This window comes from Schistocerca nitens, chromosome 10 (assembly GCF_023898315.1).
Source record: "Schistocerca nitens isolate TAMUIC-IGC-003100 chromosome 10, iqSchNite1.1, whole genome shotgun sequence".
In the NCBI taxonomy this organism is placed as follows: Eukaryota; Metazoa; Arthropoda; class Insecta; order Orthoptera; family Acrididae; genus Schistocerca; species Schistocerca nitens.
The window spans coordinates 86,991,179-87,010,293 of NC_064623.1; the positions used below are offsets into that span (position 1 = coordinate 86,991,179).

At 44.9% G+C, this 19,115-nt stretch overlaps 1 protein-coding gene across 1 annotated transcript in view; it reads right to left on the reverse strand.

The window, feature by feature from the left end:
• LOC126209900 (uncharacterized) overlaps positions 1-19,115 on the reverse strand; it is a 148,121-nt gene that overhangs the window by 21,393 nt on the left and 107,613 nt on the right. The window contains exon 9 of the mRNA XM_049939022.1: positions 12,482-12,757. Within this exon, the coding sequence (XP_049794979.1) occupies positions 12,482-12,757 (276 nt within the window). The remainder of the gene's footprint in view (positions 1-12,481; positions 12,758-19,115) is intronic.

Genomic DNA, 19,115 nt, shown 5'->3' on the forward strand with positions numbered 1-19,115 from the left:
TTGTTTTCTGAACTGCTATTACAGTGTTTCCAAGAACCTGTTATCTTATGAGAGATTACGCTGACATCTATTGCTCTCCATAAATTATTAGCAATTCGTTGTATTTATATTTTCTTTCTCGATTTGTACTAGGTTGGGGCGACGCCTGAGCGTTTTATCAGGGCTAGATACTTGGAAACACATAGACGGCAATTCCAGGACAGTGCACAATCTGTTATAAAAGAACAGTAATTAAGAGTTTATATCTGCGATGAAAACTGGATTTTTGTACGCGGTATATAATTAGAAACAAGAGTGAGTGCATTTTTCAGAAAAATGACAGATATGTATTAATTAGCATATATTTAACAAATTTTATATTTATATAATGTAGATATTCTAACTGAAGGGAAAAACACAAAAAAAAATAATAATAACCCGAGCGAGACTCGAACCGCCCATCTGACGATTACCATTCTGCAGCGCTACTGATTTTTACCCACCTTTATGTTTTTTGCGCTTCGCGGAAATCCTCGTAGAATATGTTTAAAAAACCTCGGACGAGGTAGACGAGCTTCCTACTGCAGATCCACGGTGCTCGTCGGAAAACTGAACTGACATCAGGCTACTGAACACCCTCGGAAAACTTCAAAGTCTTTTTTCTTCCAAATTTTTGAGAGTTGTGTCGACCGCTTCGCTTGATTGATACTTGAGTTCTGAACTTCAGTGCCGTAAAAGAAAATTACAAAAAATCGATTGCATGTGGTCTGTTTCTTATTTTTCAGTTTTAAACATGGCTGTCAGGCAGGTGTACCAGTTCCTTTGGCTCTCCAGTGTATATGCTGGCATAAGGTCAACCCTATGCTTGGCTGGACGCTTATCAACCCTATGAGGTACCAAAAGCAATGATATAACATGTATCTTAAAATTTTCTCCTTCTACCTAAAGAGCTGGGGGGATAAAGTCGATAGGATGTTGATGAAAAACTCGAGCCTGTTTTTCGTTTAAGTCGATATCCCTTTGTCAATAGTCAGCGTGACATAAAAGTCGCCTTTACAAACAATCGGAGCATTTAAATACAATAGAACGACATATTTGTGTCTACATAGCGAGACTTCTTGAAGAATCTTCTCATGTCTGTTCCTGCGGAAAGTCGCAGCAATTTCACCTGTGAGATCAGACATGACTCAAACCACAAGACGCGTGTTTTGAGTTCATAAGCATGCCGTTGAGCGCCCTAATGTCAACATCATCACCGTGATCAACACAACAACAAATTGATAACGCCAGAAAACAGTGAGAACACACAAACTGCAGTGACACATATCGAAATACAGACATTAATTGTTGAATATCTATCGTTAATTGCAAATAAAAATTCAGTTATTTAGAAACTCTTGGCAACCTTGTGTTCGTTCAAAAACAGTCTTTCTCTACTTCCATTGTACAGTTACGCGGATAAATAAATGTTTTTAAGATTTTTCGGAAGCTTGCAAACGTATATTTTTTAGAGATTTCGTAAGTTACAAGTGTTGTGCATAACTTATTTCGTAATAAATCGGCAGCCGGCCGCTGTGGCGGAGCGGTTCCAGGCGCTTCAGTCCGGAACCACGCGGCTGCTACGGTCGCAGGCTCGAATCCTGCTTCAAATGGCTCTGAGCACTATGGGACTTAACATCTGTGGTCATCAGTCCCCTAGAACTTAGAACTACTTAAACCTAACTAACCTAAGGACATCACACACATCCATGCCCGAGGCAGGATTCGAACCTGCGACCGTAGCAGTCGCGCGGTTCCGGACTGAGCGCCTAGAACCGCTAGACCACCGCGGCCGGCAATCCTGCTTCGGCCATGGATGTGTGTGATGTCCTTACGTTAGTTGGGTTTACGTATTTCTAAGTCTAGGGGACTGATGACCTCAGATGTTATGTCCCATAGTGCTTAGAGCCATTTGAACCAATAAATCGGCGTTTCTGATTGATCTTATCTTGAACTTACTGTTCAACGAATCGTTCACCTAGGATTTCAGTGTTTATCAACGTGAACAAACGTACATTGTTGAGAATTTTCGCAACTCGCGTGTTTAGGCCATATCCTATTTTTGTAGTAAATCGGCGATTGTGTTTGAGTTGCTGTAACACTCATCGGAACAGAAGTCCCATGTACCTTTCCCTTTCAACAAGAGTGTATATTACTAGAATGAAATTTTCACTCTACAGCGGAGTGTGCGCTGATATGAAACTTCCTGGCAGATTAAAACTGTGTGCTGGACCGAGATTCGAACTCGTGACCTTTGCCTTACGCGGGCAAGTGTTCTACCAACTGAGCTACACAAGCGCGACTGACGCCCCGTCCTCACAGCTTTAATTCCTCCAGTATCTCGTATCCTACCGTCTGTGGCTAAGCCATGTCTCCGCATATCCTTTCTTCCAGGAGTTTTAGTTCTGCAAGGTTCGCAGGAGAGCTGTGATGTTTGGAAGGTAAAAGACGAGGTACTGGAGGAATTAAAGCTGTGAGAACGGGGCGTGAGTCGTGCTTGGGTAGCTCAGTTGGTAGAGCACTTGCCCGCGAAAGGCAAAGGTCCCGAGTTCGAGTCTCGGTCCGACACACAGTTTTAATCTGCCAGGAGGTTTCATAGGAGTGTATATTATCTACTATTTCCGGGCCTTATCTTCAATAGAATTACCTCCTCTATGCCAACCAGATTGGATTCCGGAAACAGAGATTATGTGAAATTCAACTCGAACTTTTCTCACATAACATTCTGAAAGCCACGAATCAACGCAGGAAGGTTGAGTCAGTCTTTCTAGCTTTCCAAAAAGCATTTGGCTCAGTGGCACATCTAGGCTTAACATCGTAACTACGATCATACGGAGCATCAAGCGGTACTTGTGACTGCACAGATGATATTTTGGCATGGAGGACGCTGCATATTACTCGTATCTTGGATGCAGACAGCCATCGACAGATGTAGAAGTTACTTTAGGTATGATCCAGAGAAGTGTGTTGGGACTCTTGCTGCTGGAAGCCATTTCGGCTATTTTTCGACTGTGACCGTCTTACGAAATACACTACTGGCCATTAAAATTGCTACACCACGATATGACGTGCTACAGACGCGAAATTTAACCGACAGGAACAAGATGATGTGATATGCAAATGATTAGCTTTTCAGAGCATTCACACAAGGTTGGCGCCAGTGGCAACACCTACAACGTGCTGACATGAGGAAAGTTTCCAACCGATTTCTCATACACAAACACCAGTTGACCAGCGTTGCCTGGTGAAACATTGTTGTGATGCCTCGTGTAAGGAGGAGAAATGCGTACCATCACGTTTCTGACTTTGATAAAGGTCGGATTGTAGGCTATCATGATTGCGGTTTATCGTATCACGACATTGCTGCCCATGCTGGTCGAGATCCAATGACTGTTAGCAGAATATGGAATCGGCAGGTTTGGGAGGATAATACGGAACGTCGTGCTGGATCGCAACAGCCTCGTATCGCTAGCAGTCGAGATGACAGGCATCTTATCCGCATGGCTGTAACGGATCGTGCAACCACTTTGCAAGACAACAACAGACTGCACGAACAGTTCGACGATGTTTGTAGCAGCATGGACTATCAACTCTGAGACCATGGCTGCGGTTACCCTTGACGCAGCATCACAGACAGAAGCGCCTGCGACCGTGTACTCGACGATGAACCTGGGTGCACGAATGGCAAAACGTCTTTTTTTCGAATGAATCCAGGTTCTGTTTACAGCATCATGACGTTCGCATCCGTGTTTGGCGACATCGCGGTGAACTCACATTGGAAGCGTGTATTCGTCATCGCCATACTGGCGTATCACCCGGCGTGATGGTAGGGGGTGCCATTAGTTACACGTCTCGATCGCCTCTTCCTCGCATTGATGACACTTTGAACAGTGGACGTTACATTTCAGATGTGTTACGACCCGTGGCTCTACCCTTCATACGATCCCTGCGAAACCCTACATTTCAGCAGGATAATGCACGGCCGCATGTTGTAAGTCCTGTACGGGCCTCTCTGGATACAGAAAATGTTCGACTGCTGCCCTGGCCAGCACATTCTCCAGATCTCTGACCAACTGAAAACGTCTGGTCAATGGTGGCCGAGCAACTGGCTCGTCACAATACGCCAGTCACTACTCTTGATGAACTGTGGTATCGTGTTGAAGCTGCATGGGCAGCTGTACCTGTACACGCCATCCAAGCTTTGTTTGACTCAATGTCCAGGCGTATCAAGGCCGTTATTACGGCCAGAGGTGGTTGTTCTGGGTACAGATTTCTCAGGATCGATGCACCCATTGAAAATGTAATCACATGTCAGTTCTAGTATAACATATTTGTCCAATGAATACCCACTTATCATCTGCATTTCTTCTTGGTGTAGCAATTACTAAGTTTTCTCTTCTTCCACAGGATAACCACAGCATTCATGAAAAGACTATGTAACATCAGTACGATCATATTGTTGGTTGGATTTGGGGAAGGAGACCAGACAGCGTGGTCATCGGTCTCATCGAATTAGGGAAGGATGGGGAAGGAAGTCGGCCGTGCCCTTTCAGAGGAACCATCCCGGCATTTGCCTGGAGTGATTTAGGGAAATCACGGAAAACCTAAATCAGGATGGCCGGACGCGGGATTGAACCGTCGTCCTCCCGAATGCGAGTCCAGTGTGATCGTATTGTGATATTGTTTTTGTAATGCCATTTAGCCTGAAGATGAGGTATTCCCTCGAAACATGTCGCAAAATAAATAAATAATACAATAGTTAACGAAGTTTGTGACTGGTAGCGGTAATTTGAAAAACCTTTAATCTTGCTGTTAATGTTGTATATTAATGAGTTTGCAGGTAATAGTAGTGACCTCAGAGTTTTCGCAGATAACACAGTTATCTGTACTGAAATAGTGTCTGAAAATGCTGCACAAATATTCAGTCAGACCTTGATAAGATTTCAAAGTGGTGCAAAGACTGGCAGCTTGCCTTAAATATTCAGAAATATAAGTCTTTGATTACAGTATGAATGGACCAACTCATACAAGATACATGGTTGTAACACTTTGTTGGAATATGAAACGGAAAGAAGATCACGTAGGTTCAGTCGTGGGTAAAGCAGATAGTAGACTTCGATTTATCGTAGAATACTGGGGAAGTCTGCAAAGGAGATTGCTTACATATAGCTCGTGCGACTGGTTCTAGAATACTGCTCAGGTTTGTGGGACCCGTACCAAATAGGACTGACGGGGGATACAGAGAAGGGCAGCACGAATGGTCACAGGTTTGATTAACCCATGGGAGAGGGTCACAGGGATACTGAAGGAACTGAACTGACAGGCTCTTGGACGGTAACTATCCCGTGAAAGTCTACTAACAAACTTGCGAGGACCGGCTTTAAATGATGACTCTAGGAATATACTACAACCCCCTACTTATCCCTCACATATGGATCGTGAGGATAAGATTAGAGTAATTACAGCATACACAGAGGCATGTAAACAATCATTGTTCCCGTACTCCAGACGTGAATGGAACAGGAATTTGCCCCAGTAACCGGTACAGTGGAAAGTACCCTGTGCCATGCACTTCACAGTGGCTTGGAGACCAGAAAGCAGCGAACTGTCGCTGTCCGAACTCCAGTTATTTGAAGCACAAAGTAATTGCTTGTGCAGTGTGGAGGAATGCACATGTCTGCTTGTCAAGTTTGCCGCTGCGTGTGTGGTTGTATTTACTATTCCATACAGTCTGGACACGTCACTCAAATAAGTAATGGTTCCGAAACAATTCCCGTTTGGGTGAAAGGCTCCCAGCGGCGTCATTAGCGATTTTTGTTCGTTGCCACAGCACCGGCTGCGTCTGGGGTCTGCTCGTGTCAGACGTGCGCCGGCGAGAAACGAGGCGGCATTGTTCAGATGGGGCAGTGGATCGGCAATTAGATGTCGTGCAAACAGGCGTGTGAAGCGGGGCGGGCACAAGGCGAGCGGAAGTGGAAGGAAAGCGCAGATGGCGGAGAAGCGAGGAAGACAATTAAGGGAAGGGGAGAGAGTTCACCCACATTCCTCCAGGTTAGGTGGTGGGAGGGAGGTTGGGGGGGGGGGGGGACGCTATCCAGCCACGGGTGAAGACGACGCGATGATTGGGTTTCGAATTTTGGAAACGCCACTGGGCTGTGCCCATCTGACTCCATAGTACGCTTGGGGTTCATGAAAATGGGGGCTGCAGCCGTGTGCGTGTGTGTCCCTTGTAAATGTTTGTGTTTGGCGTTTGTGTGTGTTATTACTCCCTAAAGCCTCTTTCGCACGATCGACTTTCTTTTCTCAGTTGGCTACTCGAGACAAGCGCATTACCGCAGCGCCTCTGGCGTCTTGTTGCCGTACTGAGTCTCGTCGGTTCTGAGTAATCATATTCGTTCCAAGTTAGCAGTAAAGTGGCGGTGTTGCGAGAGCTGTCTGCTGTGCAGTTTGGTAGCTGCATGGCAAAAGTGAGGTTACGAGAGTCTATTCTTTTTCCATAAATATCGAAGTACAGCAACAAACAGTGACAATAGACTTTATTAATGACCAAAGGAAAATTCATAATGGAAGTTCTTTGTACAGGTCGTCTGGTAAATTCTCCACACCTCTCAGAATTGAAAGAATAGTAAAAGTGTCATCCAACATATCAGCACATATACACACATCAAAAAAGGTTTTGCATCACCTCGGTTCCGAGAGTTCCGGAACCTGTACAGAAAATTTGAATAGAGATCACCATAAACAACATCCACGCCCTTTTTTTTGCATCTGAAAACCACACATTGCATGTTGTACCACCATACAGCGTGACTTTCAGAGGTCCAGATTGCTGTACATATCGGTACCTCTAATGCCCAGTGGCACGTCCTCTTACATTGATGCATGCCTGTATTCGTCGTGGCATACTATCGTCAAGTTCATCAAGGAACTGTTGGTCCAGTAGAGCACTTGCCCGCGAAAGGCAAATGTCGCGAGTTCGAGTCTCGGTCCGGCACACGGTTTTAATCTGCCAGGAAGATCCATATTAGAGCACACTCCGCTGCAGAGTGAAAATATCATTCTGGATACAGTTGGTCCAGATTGTCCCACTCCTCAACGGCGATTCGGAGTGGTTGGTGGCTCATGATGTCCATAAACAGCCCTTTTCAATCTATCCCAGGCATGTTCGATAGGGTTCATGTGTGGAGAACGTGCTGGCCACTCTAGTCAAGCGATGTCGTTATCCTGAAGGAAGTCATTCACAAGATGTGCACGATGGGGACGCGAATTGTCGTCCATGAAGACGAATGCCTCGTCAATATGCTACCGATATGGTTCCACTATCGGTCGAAGGATGACATTCATGTATCGCACAACTGTTACGGCGCGTACCACCAGCGGCGTACGTCGGCCCCACATAGTGCCACCCCAAAACATCAGGGAACCTCCACCTGCTGCACTCGCTGGACAGTGTGTCTAAGGCGTTCAGCCTGACCGCATTGCCTCCAAACACATCTCCGACAATTGTCTGCTTGAAGGCATTTGTGAGGCTCATCCGTGAAGAGAATGTGATGTCAACCCTGAGCGGTCCATTCGGCATGTTGTTGAGCCCATCTGCTCCGCGCTCCATGGTGTCATGGCTGCAAAGAGGGATATCACTATGGACGTCGGGATTGAAATTGAGGACACTAGTATGTAGGAAAAAATACCAAGACCTTGTGTAACTGTCCAGTGCGCAACGAAATCAAAGCAGTCTACAAAGATTAAGAAGACATGAAAACCCAAAATCTATTTCTATAATAATAGTGAGCTCATCCAGAACAGGTTGTAACTTCCACTGTTAGCAAATGTTGCCACAGTCCCTTGTCTCTGTACATGCACAGCATACTCAGAAACTTAGAACTCCGCACTCGGCACAACCTATAGATCGTTGACAACTGTAGATACACTCACATCGTGGTTGGTTGCTGGTCTAAACCTAGACACGAAAGGTGCATGCACTTCGAGTAGTCCTTTTTGACCAGAAAGTCGCTCGTGTAAAACAGGCTTAATGTGTTGCATAAATTTTGGTGGTTTGTGCGAAGCTTCAGATGGTTTTTGGCCCAAATGTTGAATGACGAGGTGAGGCGATGCCTGTGATTATTTAAAAAATTTAATTGATTCATGCTTTATGAGTGAGTAAATGGTGGGCTGGTTCAATAAGTCTCATATGCGAGTGCATTTTGGATGTACCTGTTAGCACCTGAAATGATCTGGAAAGTTTTGTTCTGGAGGCGTTGTAGGTTTAGGAGGGTTGTGTCTGGTGCCACAGGCTTGAGCCATACAGGATGACCAGAAGTATGAGCTGGTGGCAGAGGAGGAGTTCGCATTGCATGGCAAATCCTTCACCCTTCAAGAGAGGATACAGCCAGTACAAGAGAGTGCAACCTTTATTCGTTGTTTTAATTATGTGCTTGCACCGTGCGAGGTGCCTATCAGTTTTGAGGCCCAGGTAGAATGCGCACAGAATAATGTGGCCGCCAGATGTACAGTCAGCAGGGCATGCAAAGCTGAGAGTCATAGTGGTGGGGGTACAGGCACGTGCTGTAGGGGAAACAAGCGCTGGAGGGGAAGTGCCATTATGAACTGCAGCCTAAACACAAATTTTTTGTAAATATTAAGTGGAGCTCTTCCACACTCACACTTGCACGGTGACCTTTCAAAAAGTTCTACTCCGTTTTGGTTACTAACTAAGAAGGTCTCTGCTGAAAATGTAACAAAACAGCGATTTACTTTTTCCTGGTTACTTAACCATTTGTAACTTTCAGGGAAGCGTCATGAGTGGAAAATTTTGAGTAAATCCCACACATTTCTCTCGTTGCCATGTAAAAATTTGCTTCTTTTGCCAAAACACCTCACCAGTGTCACCTCACTACCATATTGTGGAGATGTAATTGCAAGAGAATTGTCAAACAGTGGCCTGTTAAGTGAGGAACTGAGGAAAAATAAGGTCAATAGCTTATGAAAAAGTACATCCTTAATACAATCATAAATGTATAATGTCTTCACTTACGTTGTTCCTAAATCCATAATATTTCTTGTTTCACCAGCTGTGGCTGGTCCTTGAAAATTACATTGTCTCATCAAAAAGTTCTGTATTTTGTAGAATAATGAAGATTTGCGTAATACCCATATGGCAAAATACCCTCTCCCTCAAACGATTTTATAGAAATCAGTTTCTGACATGCTATCCACTGGGCCATCTTACCACTAAATCTGACGTGGGTGCGGTGGGGAGTTTCCCTTGTGAGTGTATGCATTTGCAATACAATTTTTATCTGTTCTCTTAGGCTCCTGCCTAACGACACCCTCGTAAACTGCGACATATTCGAATATAAACAACCAAATATTTGTGGCGAGCAGGATGTCATTTCCGCTCGTTTCATTGGCAACAGACGCTCGGAAATCGAGATATTTTACGATAAAACGGCCAAATACTTGTGATAACCAAGAATAGGAATGTCATTGCTTGTCGTTTCACAACTATCAGTTTCATCCATTATTTTCTAGTCAGATAGAAGTCACAAAATCGAAGAAATTCATACCTCTATATATATATATATATATATATATATATATATATATATAACGTTACCGCTGGATATGTTTCGTAAACCACATCAAATACTGACGAACCGATTCCACAGACCGAACGTGAGGAGAGGGGCTAGTGTAATTGCTTAATACAAACCATACAAAAATGCCGGAAGTATGTATTTTAACACAAACCTACGTTTTTTAAATGGAACCACGTTAGTTTTGTTAGCACATCTGAACATATAAACAAATACGTAATCAGTGCCGTTTGTTGCATTGTAAAATGTTAATTACATCCGGAGATATTGTAACCTAAAGTTGACGCTTGAAACCTCCGACGTTCAGTTGCGTGTTGTAAAAAACACGGGCCACGGTCGGCGAGCAGCATCTGCAGGGACATGTTTACGATGACGAGCGTGTTTACGAGCGTGGCTGTAGTGCACTGTTGTGGTTTGGTCTAGCTGTCGCAGTGTCCGCATGTAGCGCTTGCTGCTATTGTTATTCTGCATTCGTCTCCGCACGCAGACCGACTGTAGTAGACCGTGTTACCAGACGTCTGTGATAGTGTAGTGTTGTAGGAACTGTGACCATGGTGTATTCGAACTCTGAAAAGGCGGAGATGATACTCATCTATGGCGAGTGTCGACGAAATGCAGCTGAAGCCTGCAGGGTGTATGCAGAACGGTACCCGGACAGAGAGCATCCAAGTGCCGCACATTGCAAAACATCTACCGCCAACTGTACGCAACAGGTATGGTCGTAGCACGCAAACGGGTCCGTAACAGGCCCGTCACAGGAGAAGCGGGTGCAGTTGGTGTGTTAGCTGCTGTTGCCATGAACCCACACATGAGTACACGGGACATTGTGAGAGCCGGTGGACTGAGTCAAAGTAGTGTCATGCGCATACTGCATCGTCACCGCTTTCACCCGTTTCATGTGTCGCTACATCAGCAATTACATGGTGATGACTTTAATCATCGAGTGCAATTCTGTCAATGGGCATTAACAGAGAATGCGTTGCAGTTCTACCTGTTTACCGATGAAGCGGGATTCACAAACCACGGGGCACGGGGCAGTGAATCTACGGAACATGCATTACTGGTCCGTGGACAATCCTCGCTGGCTCAGACAGGTAGAGCGACAGCGACCGTGGACTGTAAATGTATGGTGCGGAATCATTGGCGACCACCTCATTGGTCCTCACTTCATTGCAGGGGCCCAAACAGCTGCAACATACATCGCGTTTCTACAGAATGATCTGACGTTGCTCGAAAATGTCCCACTGGAAACGCGTCGACGTATGTGGTATCAGCATGATGGTGCAACTGCACATTCCGCAATTAGCACTAGGCTGACCCTTGACAGTATGTTCGACGGGCGTTTCATAGGACGTGGAGGACGCATAAATTGGCCAGCCCGTTCTCCTGATCTTACACCTCTGGACTTCTTTCTGTGGGGTACGCTAAAGGAGAATGTGTACCGTGATGTGCCTACAACCCCAGAGGATATGAAACAACGTATTGTGGTAGCCTGCGGCGACATTACACCAGATGTACTGCGGCGTGTACGACATTCATTACGCCAGAGATTGCAATTGTGTGCAGCAAATGATGGCCACCACATTGAACATCTATTGGCCTGACTTGTCGGGACACACTCTATTCCACTCCGTAATTGAAAACGGAAACCACGTGTGTACGTGTACCTCACCCCTCATGGTAATGTACATGTGCGTCAGTGAAAAAGACCAATTACAAGGTGTTAGCATGTGGACGTAATGTGCTGTTCCAGTCTCTTTTGTACCTAAGGTCCATCACCGTTCCCTTTGGATCCCTACGTAATTCGGTGCTCTCCGATACACACGATCGAACAGCGGAGGAGTGGTACTCAAGCGTCAACTTTAGGTTACAATATCTCCGGATGTAATTAACATTTTACAACGCAACAAACGGCACTGATTACATATTTGTTTATATGTTCAGCTGTGCTAACAAAACTAACGGGGGTCCATTTAAAAAAACGTAGGTTTGTGTTAAAAAAACATACTTCCGTGCATTTTTTATGGTTTGTATTAGCCAGTTACACTAGCCCCTCTCCTCACGTTCGGTGTGTGGAATCGATTCGTCAGTATTTGATGTGGTTTACGAAATATATCCAGCGGTAATGTTAGGTGACTCACCCTGTATATACTTTCTTGAACTGGCGATGCTTCTATCCACAAAACAGCACAGTTTTAGAAAGTATAGTTTGTGCAAAACTCAGCTTGGTCTTTTCTCATGGTGAACTATGTGTGCTGGCATGCTGGCGTAAGCTATGCCAGCACAACGGTTAGCAAAGAATTTGCGAGAAGATCGATAATGGCGCTGAATCAAGCACACCTATCAGGAGAGAGGCCAAAGACAAACTCGCAAGCAACGCACCGCCAACGCCCTCTGTTGGACCAGAGGGCCCAGTCAGTCACAGGCAGTCAGCCCAGTCACAGTCAGAGACAGTCACAATCACCTCAGTTACCGTCTCAGTTACTATTCTAGCAGCTCAACTGGCCCCACAAGGGCTGAGTGCAACCTGCTTGTGAACAGAGTTCGGCAGACAGAACGGGACGTTGTTTTGGGGGACTGCTGCTGAGAAAATTTTGAGAACCTGCATTTGGAGCTGACTGCAGAACGATCCTATCGCTGGCAACATACATTTCACGTAAGAACCCTGAGGATAAGGTACGAGAAATTAGGGTTCATATGAAGGCTTGTAGACAGTCGTTTTTCCCTCTCCCTGTTTGTGAGTGGAATGGGAAAGTGGATGACTCGTAGAGGTGGAGGGTACCTCCCACCACGCAATGTCCGGTTGCTTGCGGAGTATGTATACAGATGCAGAACTGTGCGCTCAGGGCGTTAGGGCTCGTGGTACTCACAGCGCGAGGAAGGCGGCCATCCTCTTCTCCATGAAGAGCGCGGCGTCGTGCGACTGCGACAGCAGCGCCTCGCAGAAGAGCCTCTTGGCGCAGGGCGTGTGCGCCCACGCCGCCGGTCCGCTGGCGCCAGCCACCCGCTGGGCAGCGCTGTGGTCGCGGCTGGCGCCACTCCACGCCTCCTCCAGGAACCTCTCCTGCGCGTCCTCGCCGCCGAACGCAGGAGCGCCACCAGCTGCCGCCGCACCCGTCCACAGCCCGTAGTTGAAGCTCGGGACGCTGGACCACAGATCAACAGAGGAGCCACATTACCAACAAAGCTGTTCATTATACGAAGTCTTTCAAGTCATTTATCTGTACGCGAGATGCCTGTTAACTTGTTTCTTGGGTCCTTTGGCGACGTTCGTTTGACACTTTTCCTGACTTTTCGCCCCTGGGACAGCGCAGTTGCCTCTACGCCGATTTTGAAATGGCTCTGAGCACTATGGGACTTAACATCTGAGGTCATCAGTCCCCTAGAACTTAGAACTATTTAAACCTAAACTAACCTAAGGACATCACACACATCCATGCCCGAGGCAGGATTCGAACCCGCGACCGTTGTGGTCTCGCGGTACCAGACTGAAGCGCCTAGAACCGCACGGCCACACTGGCCAGCGACGCCGATTTTGTATAGCGCCATTGTGCCTAGCACGGTATGCACCGACAAGATAAAAGTCATGGGATACCTCCTAATAACGTGTCGAACATCTTCAATTTTTGTAGTCCTGCCTTCCTCAGTTGTGTGTAATATTACGGTATATTGATAATTTTTACTTATGGACCGTCTGACAGCAACTGAATGAAACACAGTTTTAGTGCCATACGCATTTCGCCTTTATTTTCTGCAAGGCATCATCAGTGGCAGGTTGCGTGAACAATTTCTTACATATTGCGCTCCTGTTGCATTTTTGTTGTTGTTCTTCTTCTTATGAATGCCAATTTGCGGGTTTTTCCCCCACATTCCACAGCACTATGAACTGAATGCTTGTTTTAACGTTTTTCAAAAACACTGCATCAAAACAAGCATTCAGTTCATAGTGCTGTGGAATGTGGGAAAAAAACCCACAAATTGGCATTCGTAAGAAGAAGAACAACACCAAAAATGCAACAGGAGCGCAATATGTAAGAAATTGTTCACCCAACCTGCCACTGATGATGCCTTACAGAAAATAAAGGCGAAACGCGTATGGCACTAGTGTTTTATTCAGTTGCTGTCAGACGGTCCATAAGTAAAAATTATCAATATACCGTAAGTGTCGAACCTCCTTTCGCCTGGCAGCAGCTCGATGTGGCATGTACTCAGCAAGTCTTTGGAAGTCCCCTGCAGAAGTATTGAGCCATGCTGCCACTATAGCCATCCATAATAGCGAAAGTGTTGCCAGTGCAGGATGTTGTGCACAAGTTGACCTCTCCATTATGCCCCCTAAATGTTCGATGGGATTCATGTTAGGTGATCTAGGTGGCTAAGCGATCGCTCAAATTCCTCAGAATGTTCTTCAGACCGTTGCAGACAGTTGGGGCCCAGTATCATGACGCTTTGTGATCCATAAAAATTCTGTCATTGGCTGGCTGCAAATGGTCTCCAAGTAGCCGAACATGGCCATTTAAAGACAGTGATCGGTTCAGTTGGACCAGAGGTCCCAGTTTATTTCATGTAAACACAGCCATTACGAGGATGCACATTGTTTTGTGTCAGCACAAGAGCCAACACCGTGTTACAAGTGGAGGCCGAAATGCACGCGTTTTAGCTCACGCAGGCTAGCGTGGGGAGGGAAGAACTATACTGACGTGAGGTCTGGAACATGACAAGGAATGAGAATTCGGAAAACGGACGTAATTAGTTTGATACTTTAATCCATTAATGATGAACGTCGCTCTTGACTGTACATGATTCACAATATTATCTGTTCAGAAGACATTCTTGACGATAGTAATTATAGTAACTGAATATGGCGCCTTGCTAGGTCGTAGGAAATTACGTAGCTGAAGGCTATGCTAAACTGTCGTCTCAGCAAATGAGAGCGTATGTAGACAGTGAACCATCGCTAGCAAAGTCGGCTGTACAACTGGGGCGAGTGCTAGGGAGTCTCTCTAGACTAGACCTGCCGTGTGGCGGTGCTCGGTCTGCAATCACTGATAGTGGCGACACGCGGGTCCGACGTATACTAACGGACCGCGGCCGATTTAAAGGCTACCACCTAGCAAGTGTGGTGTCTGGCGGTGACACTACACATTGTCTTATTGACAACTTGTGTGCATGGCTTCATGGTGTTTGTACCATACTCGAACCCTACCACCAGCTCTTACCAACTGAAATGGAGACTCATCTGACTGGGGCAAGGTTTTAAGAAGTCTAGTGTCCAACCAATATGTTGACAACCCCACAATAGGCGCTGCAGGCGACGTTGTACTGTTAGCAGACACAATCGCATCAATCCTCTGCTGCCATATCCGATTAACGTCGCACTGTTCTAACGGATACGTTCGTCGTATTTCACGCAGTGTTGCTTGTCTGTTAGCACTGACAACTCTACATAAATGCCGCTGCTGTCGGTCGTTAAGCGAAGGCCGTCGGCCACTGCGTTGTTCGTGCTGAGAGGAAATGCCTGAAATTTGGTATTCTCGGCACGCTCTTGACACTGCGGATCTCGAAATATTGAATTCCCTAACGATTTCCGAGATGGAATGTCCCATGCCTGTAGCTTCAACTACCACTCTGCGTTCAAAGTCTATTAATTCCTGTCATGCGGCCACAATATTGTCGGAAACATTTTGACATGAATCACCTGAGCATAACTGACACCTCCGCCAATGCACTGCCCTGCTGTACCTTGTATACACGATACTGGCGCCGTATGTACGTGTGCATATCCCTACCCCCTGACTCAGTCTACGAGGTGCGATAATAAAGTAATGAGACTGATTTTCTTTGCAAGATGTGGCAACCCTGCAGGCTTGCGTAGGCGCAATATCTTTGACCTTGGTCCATAAGCTGCTTCTAGTCCAAGCGGCACATCGATTTAACTGCTCAGTCGTGAGCTGTCCTGTAATAAGTTAACACGTGTTTGTGTCTCTCGTCATGGAAATGGAACCGCATAATATTGCGCAATGGTACGCCATTTATTTTTGCGTTAAATTGGGTGAAAACGCAACGAAGAATTACGGCAAGCTTCAGAAGGCTTTTAGAGAGGAGGTTATGTCAACAGCTCTAGTTTTCGTTGGCATAAAATGTTTAGTTAAGGCAGAACGAATGTTGAAGATCGAAGACTGCACTGGACGACCATCAACCTCGGGTGCTTCTTTGATTCCAAGCGAATTGTTCATAAAGAGTGGGTGGCTCCTGGACAAAGAGTTAACCAATATTACTACAAAGAAATTTTAGAAAGACTTCGCAAAAGAGTTCTTCGTATCCATGCCAACATTGCTGATAATTGGATTCTGCATCACGATAATGCGCCATCCCATACTGCTCTGTCAGGACAGCAATTTTTAATCTCAAAACAAATTTCAGTGCTGCCACAGCCACCTTATTCACCAGATATCGCTCTGCGCGACTTTTTTTATATTTCCAAGGGTCAAAATGGCGGTCAAGGGACACCATTTTCAAACAACACAAGATATCCAAAAAGCTGTGACGAGGGTCTTGGAGGATATTACAGAAGATGAATTTCAGAAATGTTACCATCAATGGCAGAAGCGCTGGAAAAAGTGTGTGCAGTCAGAAGGGAACTACTTTGAAGGAGACATCACTACACTTGACTAAAACGGTAAGCAACTTTTTTTCACATCATACTCATTACTTTATTGTCGCACCTCGTTTATCAAATTTGCTTAAGTATATCATGAAAATGACTCGTCCGAATTGTAGGTAGTTCCCGCAATAGATCAGAAATTGCTTCATTATTCGTTTCGCAACTATAATCGAATCGGCAGTGTGGTGGAGACTGAAGAGTCCTTGAACCCAAGTTGTCAACAAGGCGCTGTGCAAGCTGGTGATGGCTGGATAATGGTGTGGGCTGTGTTTACATAGAATGAACCAATCACTGACTGTAAATGTTTGTGTTCTGTAACTTGGAGACCATTTGCAGGCATTCATGGACTTCATGTTCCCAAATAACGATGGAATATTTTATGGATGGCAACGCGCCATGTCACCGGGCCACAATTGTTCGAGATTGTTTTGAAGAACATTCTGGCCAATTCGAGAGAATGATTTGGCCAGCCAGATCGCCCAACACGAATCGTCGAACATTTATGGAACATAATGGAGAGGTCAGTGTGTGCACAAAATCTTTCACCGGAAACACTATCGCAGTTATGGACGGCTGTAGAGAGCATGGCTCAATATTTCTGCATGGGGTTTCCAACATCTTGTTGAGTCCATGCCTCGTCGAGCTGCCGCGCTCCGGCGGAAAAAAGGAGGTCAAACACTGTATTAGGAGATATCCCATGACTTTCGTCACCTCAGAGTAGGTGTCTCAATTTTACTGCCATAGATAAACGGTAGAAAGTAGAAAGTATATGTGTAGTGAGTGGATTGTTGGACAAGGAAGATCTTCGTACATTGATTTCACCAGCCGGAACCTCCACAACACTGAATCAAGCGTTAATACTAGTTTGGAAACAAAAATGTAATTACTGGTAACTTGTGTAATCAGCAAATGGTAAAGATCTTTTAAAAGTAATGTAGTTTTGCGATCTAAACGTAACAGAATCCTTTTGTTTTTTACCGCTTAGTAAATTTCATTTTACCCCTCATTGGGTAACTACCCCGACGTTGTGAACCACTGATCTAAGCAGTTGGCCAACAAAAATCGAATTTCAAAGGTTCAGACAATATCTTGTACAATATATTGGACAACCTTCGATCTTGTGCGCAGACGGTCAGTAATACTGCATAATATTATTGACAGTCTAGAGGCCGCTTTACACGATTTTGAGTCAGAAGAACAACTTCTTTGTTCTTAGTGATTTCTTCGGTGCCATAACTTTAAAATGCCGAGTTTCGTATGTAAGTAAGAAATATTACATTTTTATTTTATCTTTACGAACAACTGATGACATTTTCTATATTCTAGGCTATTACAATGTCTAGCAGCAGTAACAACACTGACAAGTTAAAAATATCACATCTGATGTTCAGGTCGTTCCAGAAAAAGCAGATAGCATATAAACTTAAGTTCTTATGTTTTTTTCTTTAGCATGCAAAGATGGATCAGTCAGGACATTAAATGGATGAAAATAACTCGAAGGAAGGCGTAGAGAAACTCAAAGTAATATTTTTAGCATGTTGCAGCAGAGTCAGCAACTGAAAAGTGTACTTATATTAAATTTCAGAGTCCAGTTGCATACGCTGTAATAATGTAGCCCTCTTCAGAAATGTCACAATATAAAATTAAAACATGCCAGATATTGGCCTTGTCATACTTAAAAATATTAGTAGTGCAGTACTTAGTCATAAGACTATGTACTGTAGTACATGTTCGATAAATATGTCTTCTCGAGGAAGAGGAATCTTGTCGACTGTTAAAAGTCGATTCCACTGGCCAATTTGAGGGTGGTTTTGAAAGATTACTTGTGCTCGTCTAGTCGGTTACAAACCCCAGGCTATACTTCCAGTGAGAAAGCCAAAAATTTTATTTTCAAAACGTATTTTGAGCAACATTAGGAAATAGGAAGGATGAAAACAAGGAAAGAAATCCCTTAACGTGATCAAATGTGCTTAGTATGTAAGGAAAATATTGTAGATGAAGTCAGATCTAGTTAGCCTTTCTCAATGTTTGCGGCTTGTTCTTTCTCTTCGAGGAGTATTCATTGATAATTTTTGTTGATGTACAGTGGGATTTTCTCAGTCTTGTGACTATTCTCTGTTGCGATTGTTTCGTATGGGGCTATAAATAAATTTTGTTGTAAACGTTTCCTAGACTTATTTCGTAACTCGCTGGGAACCCTGGGTTTAACCATATGAGAACGTAATTTTAGATCGTTAAATCAAAGAATTCGAAACGACTAGAAAAGATGTCCTCCTACTTTATAGTTTTTTATTCTGGCTAATTTGTGTACTGTTTGGATACAAAATTAATCTATCTATAATTATTAATTGGATTACTATCAGTCGTTTGTGTTACAGTAAATTTTGTATACTTCTTGTCAAATTTACTTCCTGAGATGCGGCACATTTTGAAACTCACCTAATGAGACACTGTATATTAAAAATAGCCATTTAAGAATTTTGCCCTCCGTCCGAACAGGCCGTGGAAGGCCCAACGGTACAGACTGTCTGCCGTGTCATCCTCAGCCCACAGGCGTCTCTGGATGCGGACATGGAGGGGCATCTGGTCAACACACCGTTCTCCCGGCCGTACGTCAGTTTACGAGACCTTAGCCGCTGCTTCTCAATCAAGTAGCTCCTCAGTTTGCCTCACAAGGGCTAGGTGCACCCCGCTTGCCAACAGCGCTCGTCAGACCGAGCGGTCACCCATCCGAGTGCTAGCCCAGCCCGACAGCGCTTAACTTCGGTGATCCCCATGTTACCACTGCGGCAAGGCCGTTGGTCGAATTTTACCCCTCTTGGGAAATTTCTGTGGACACCAAT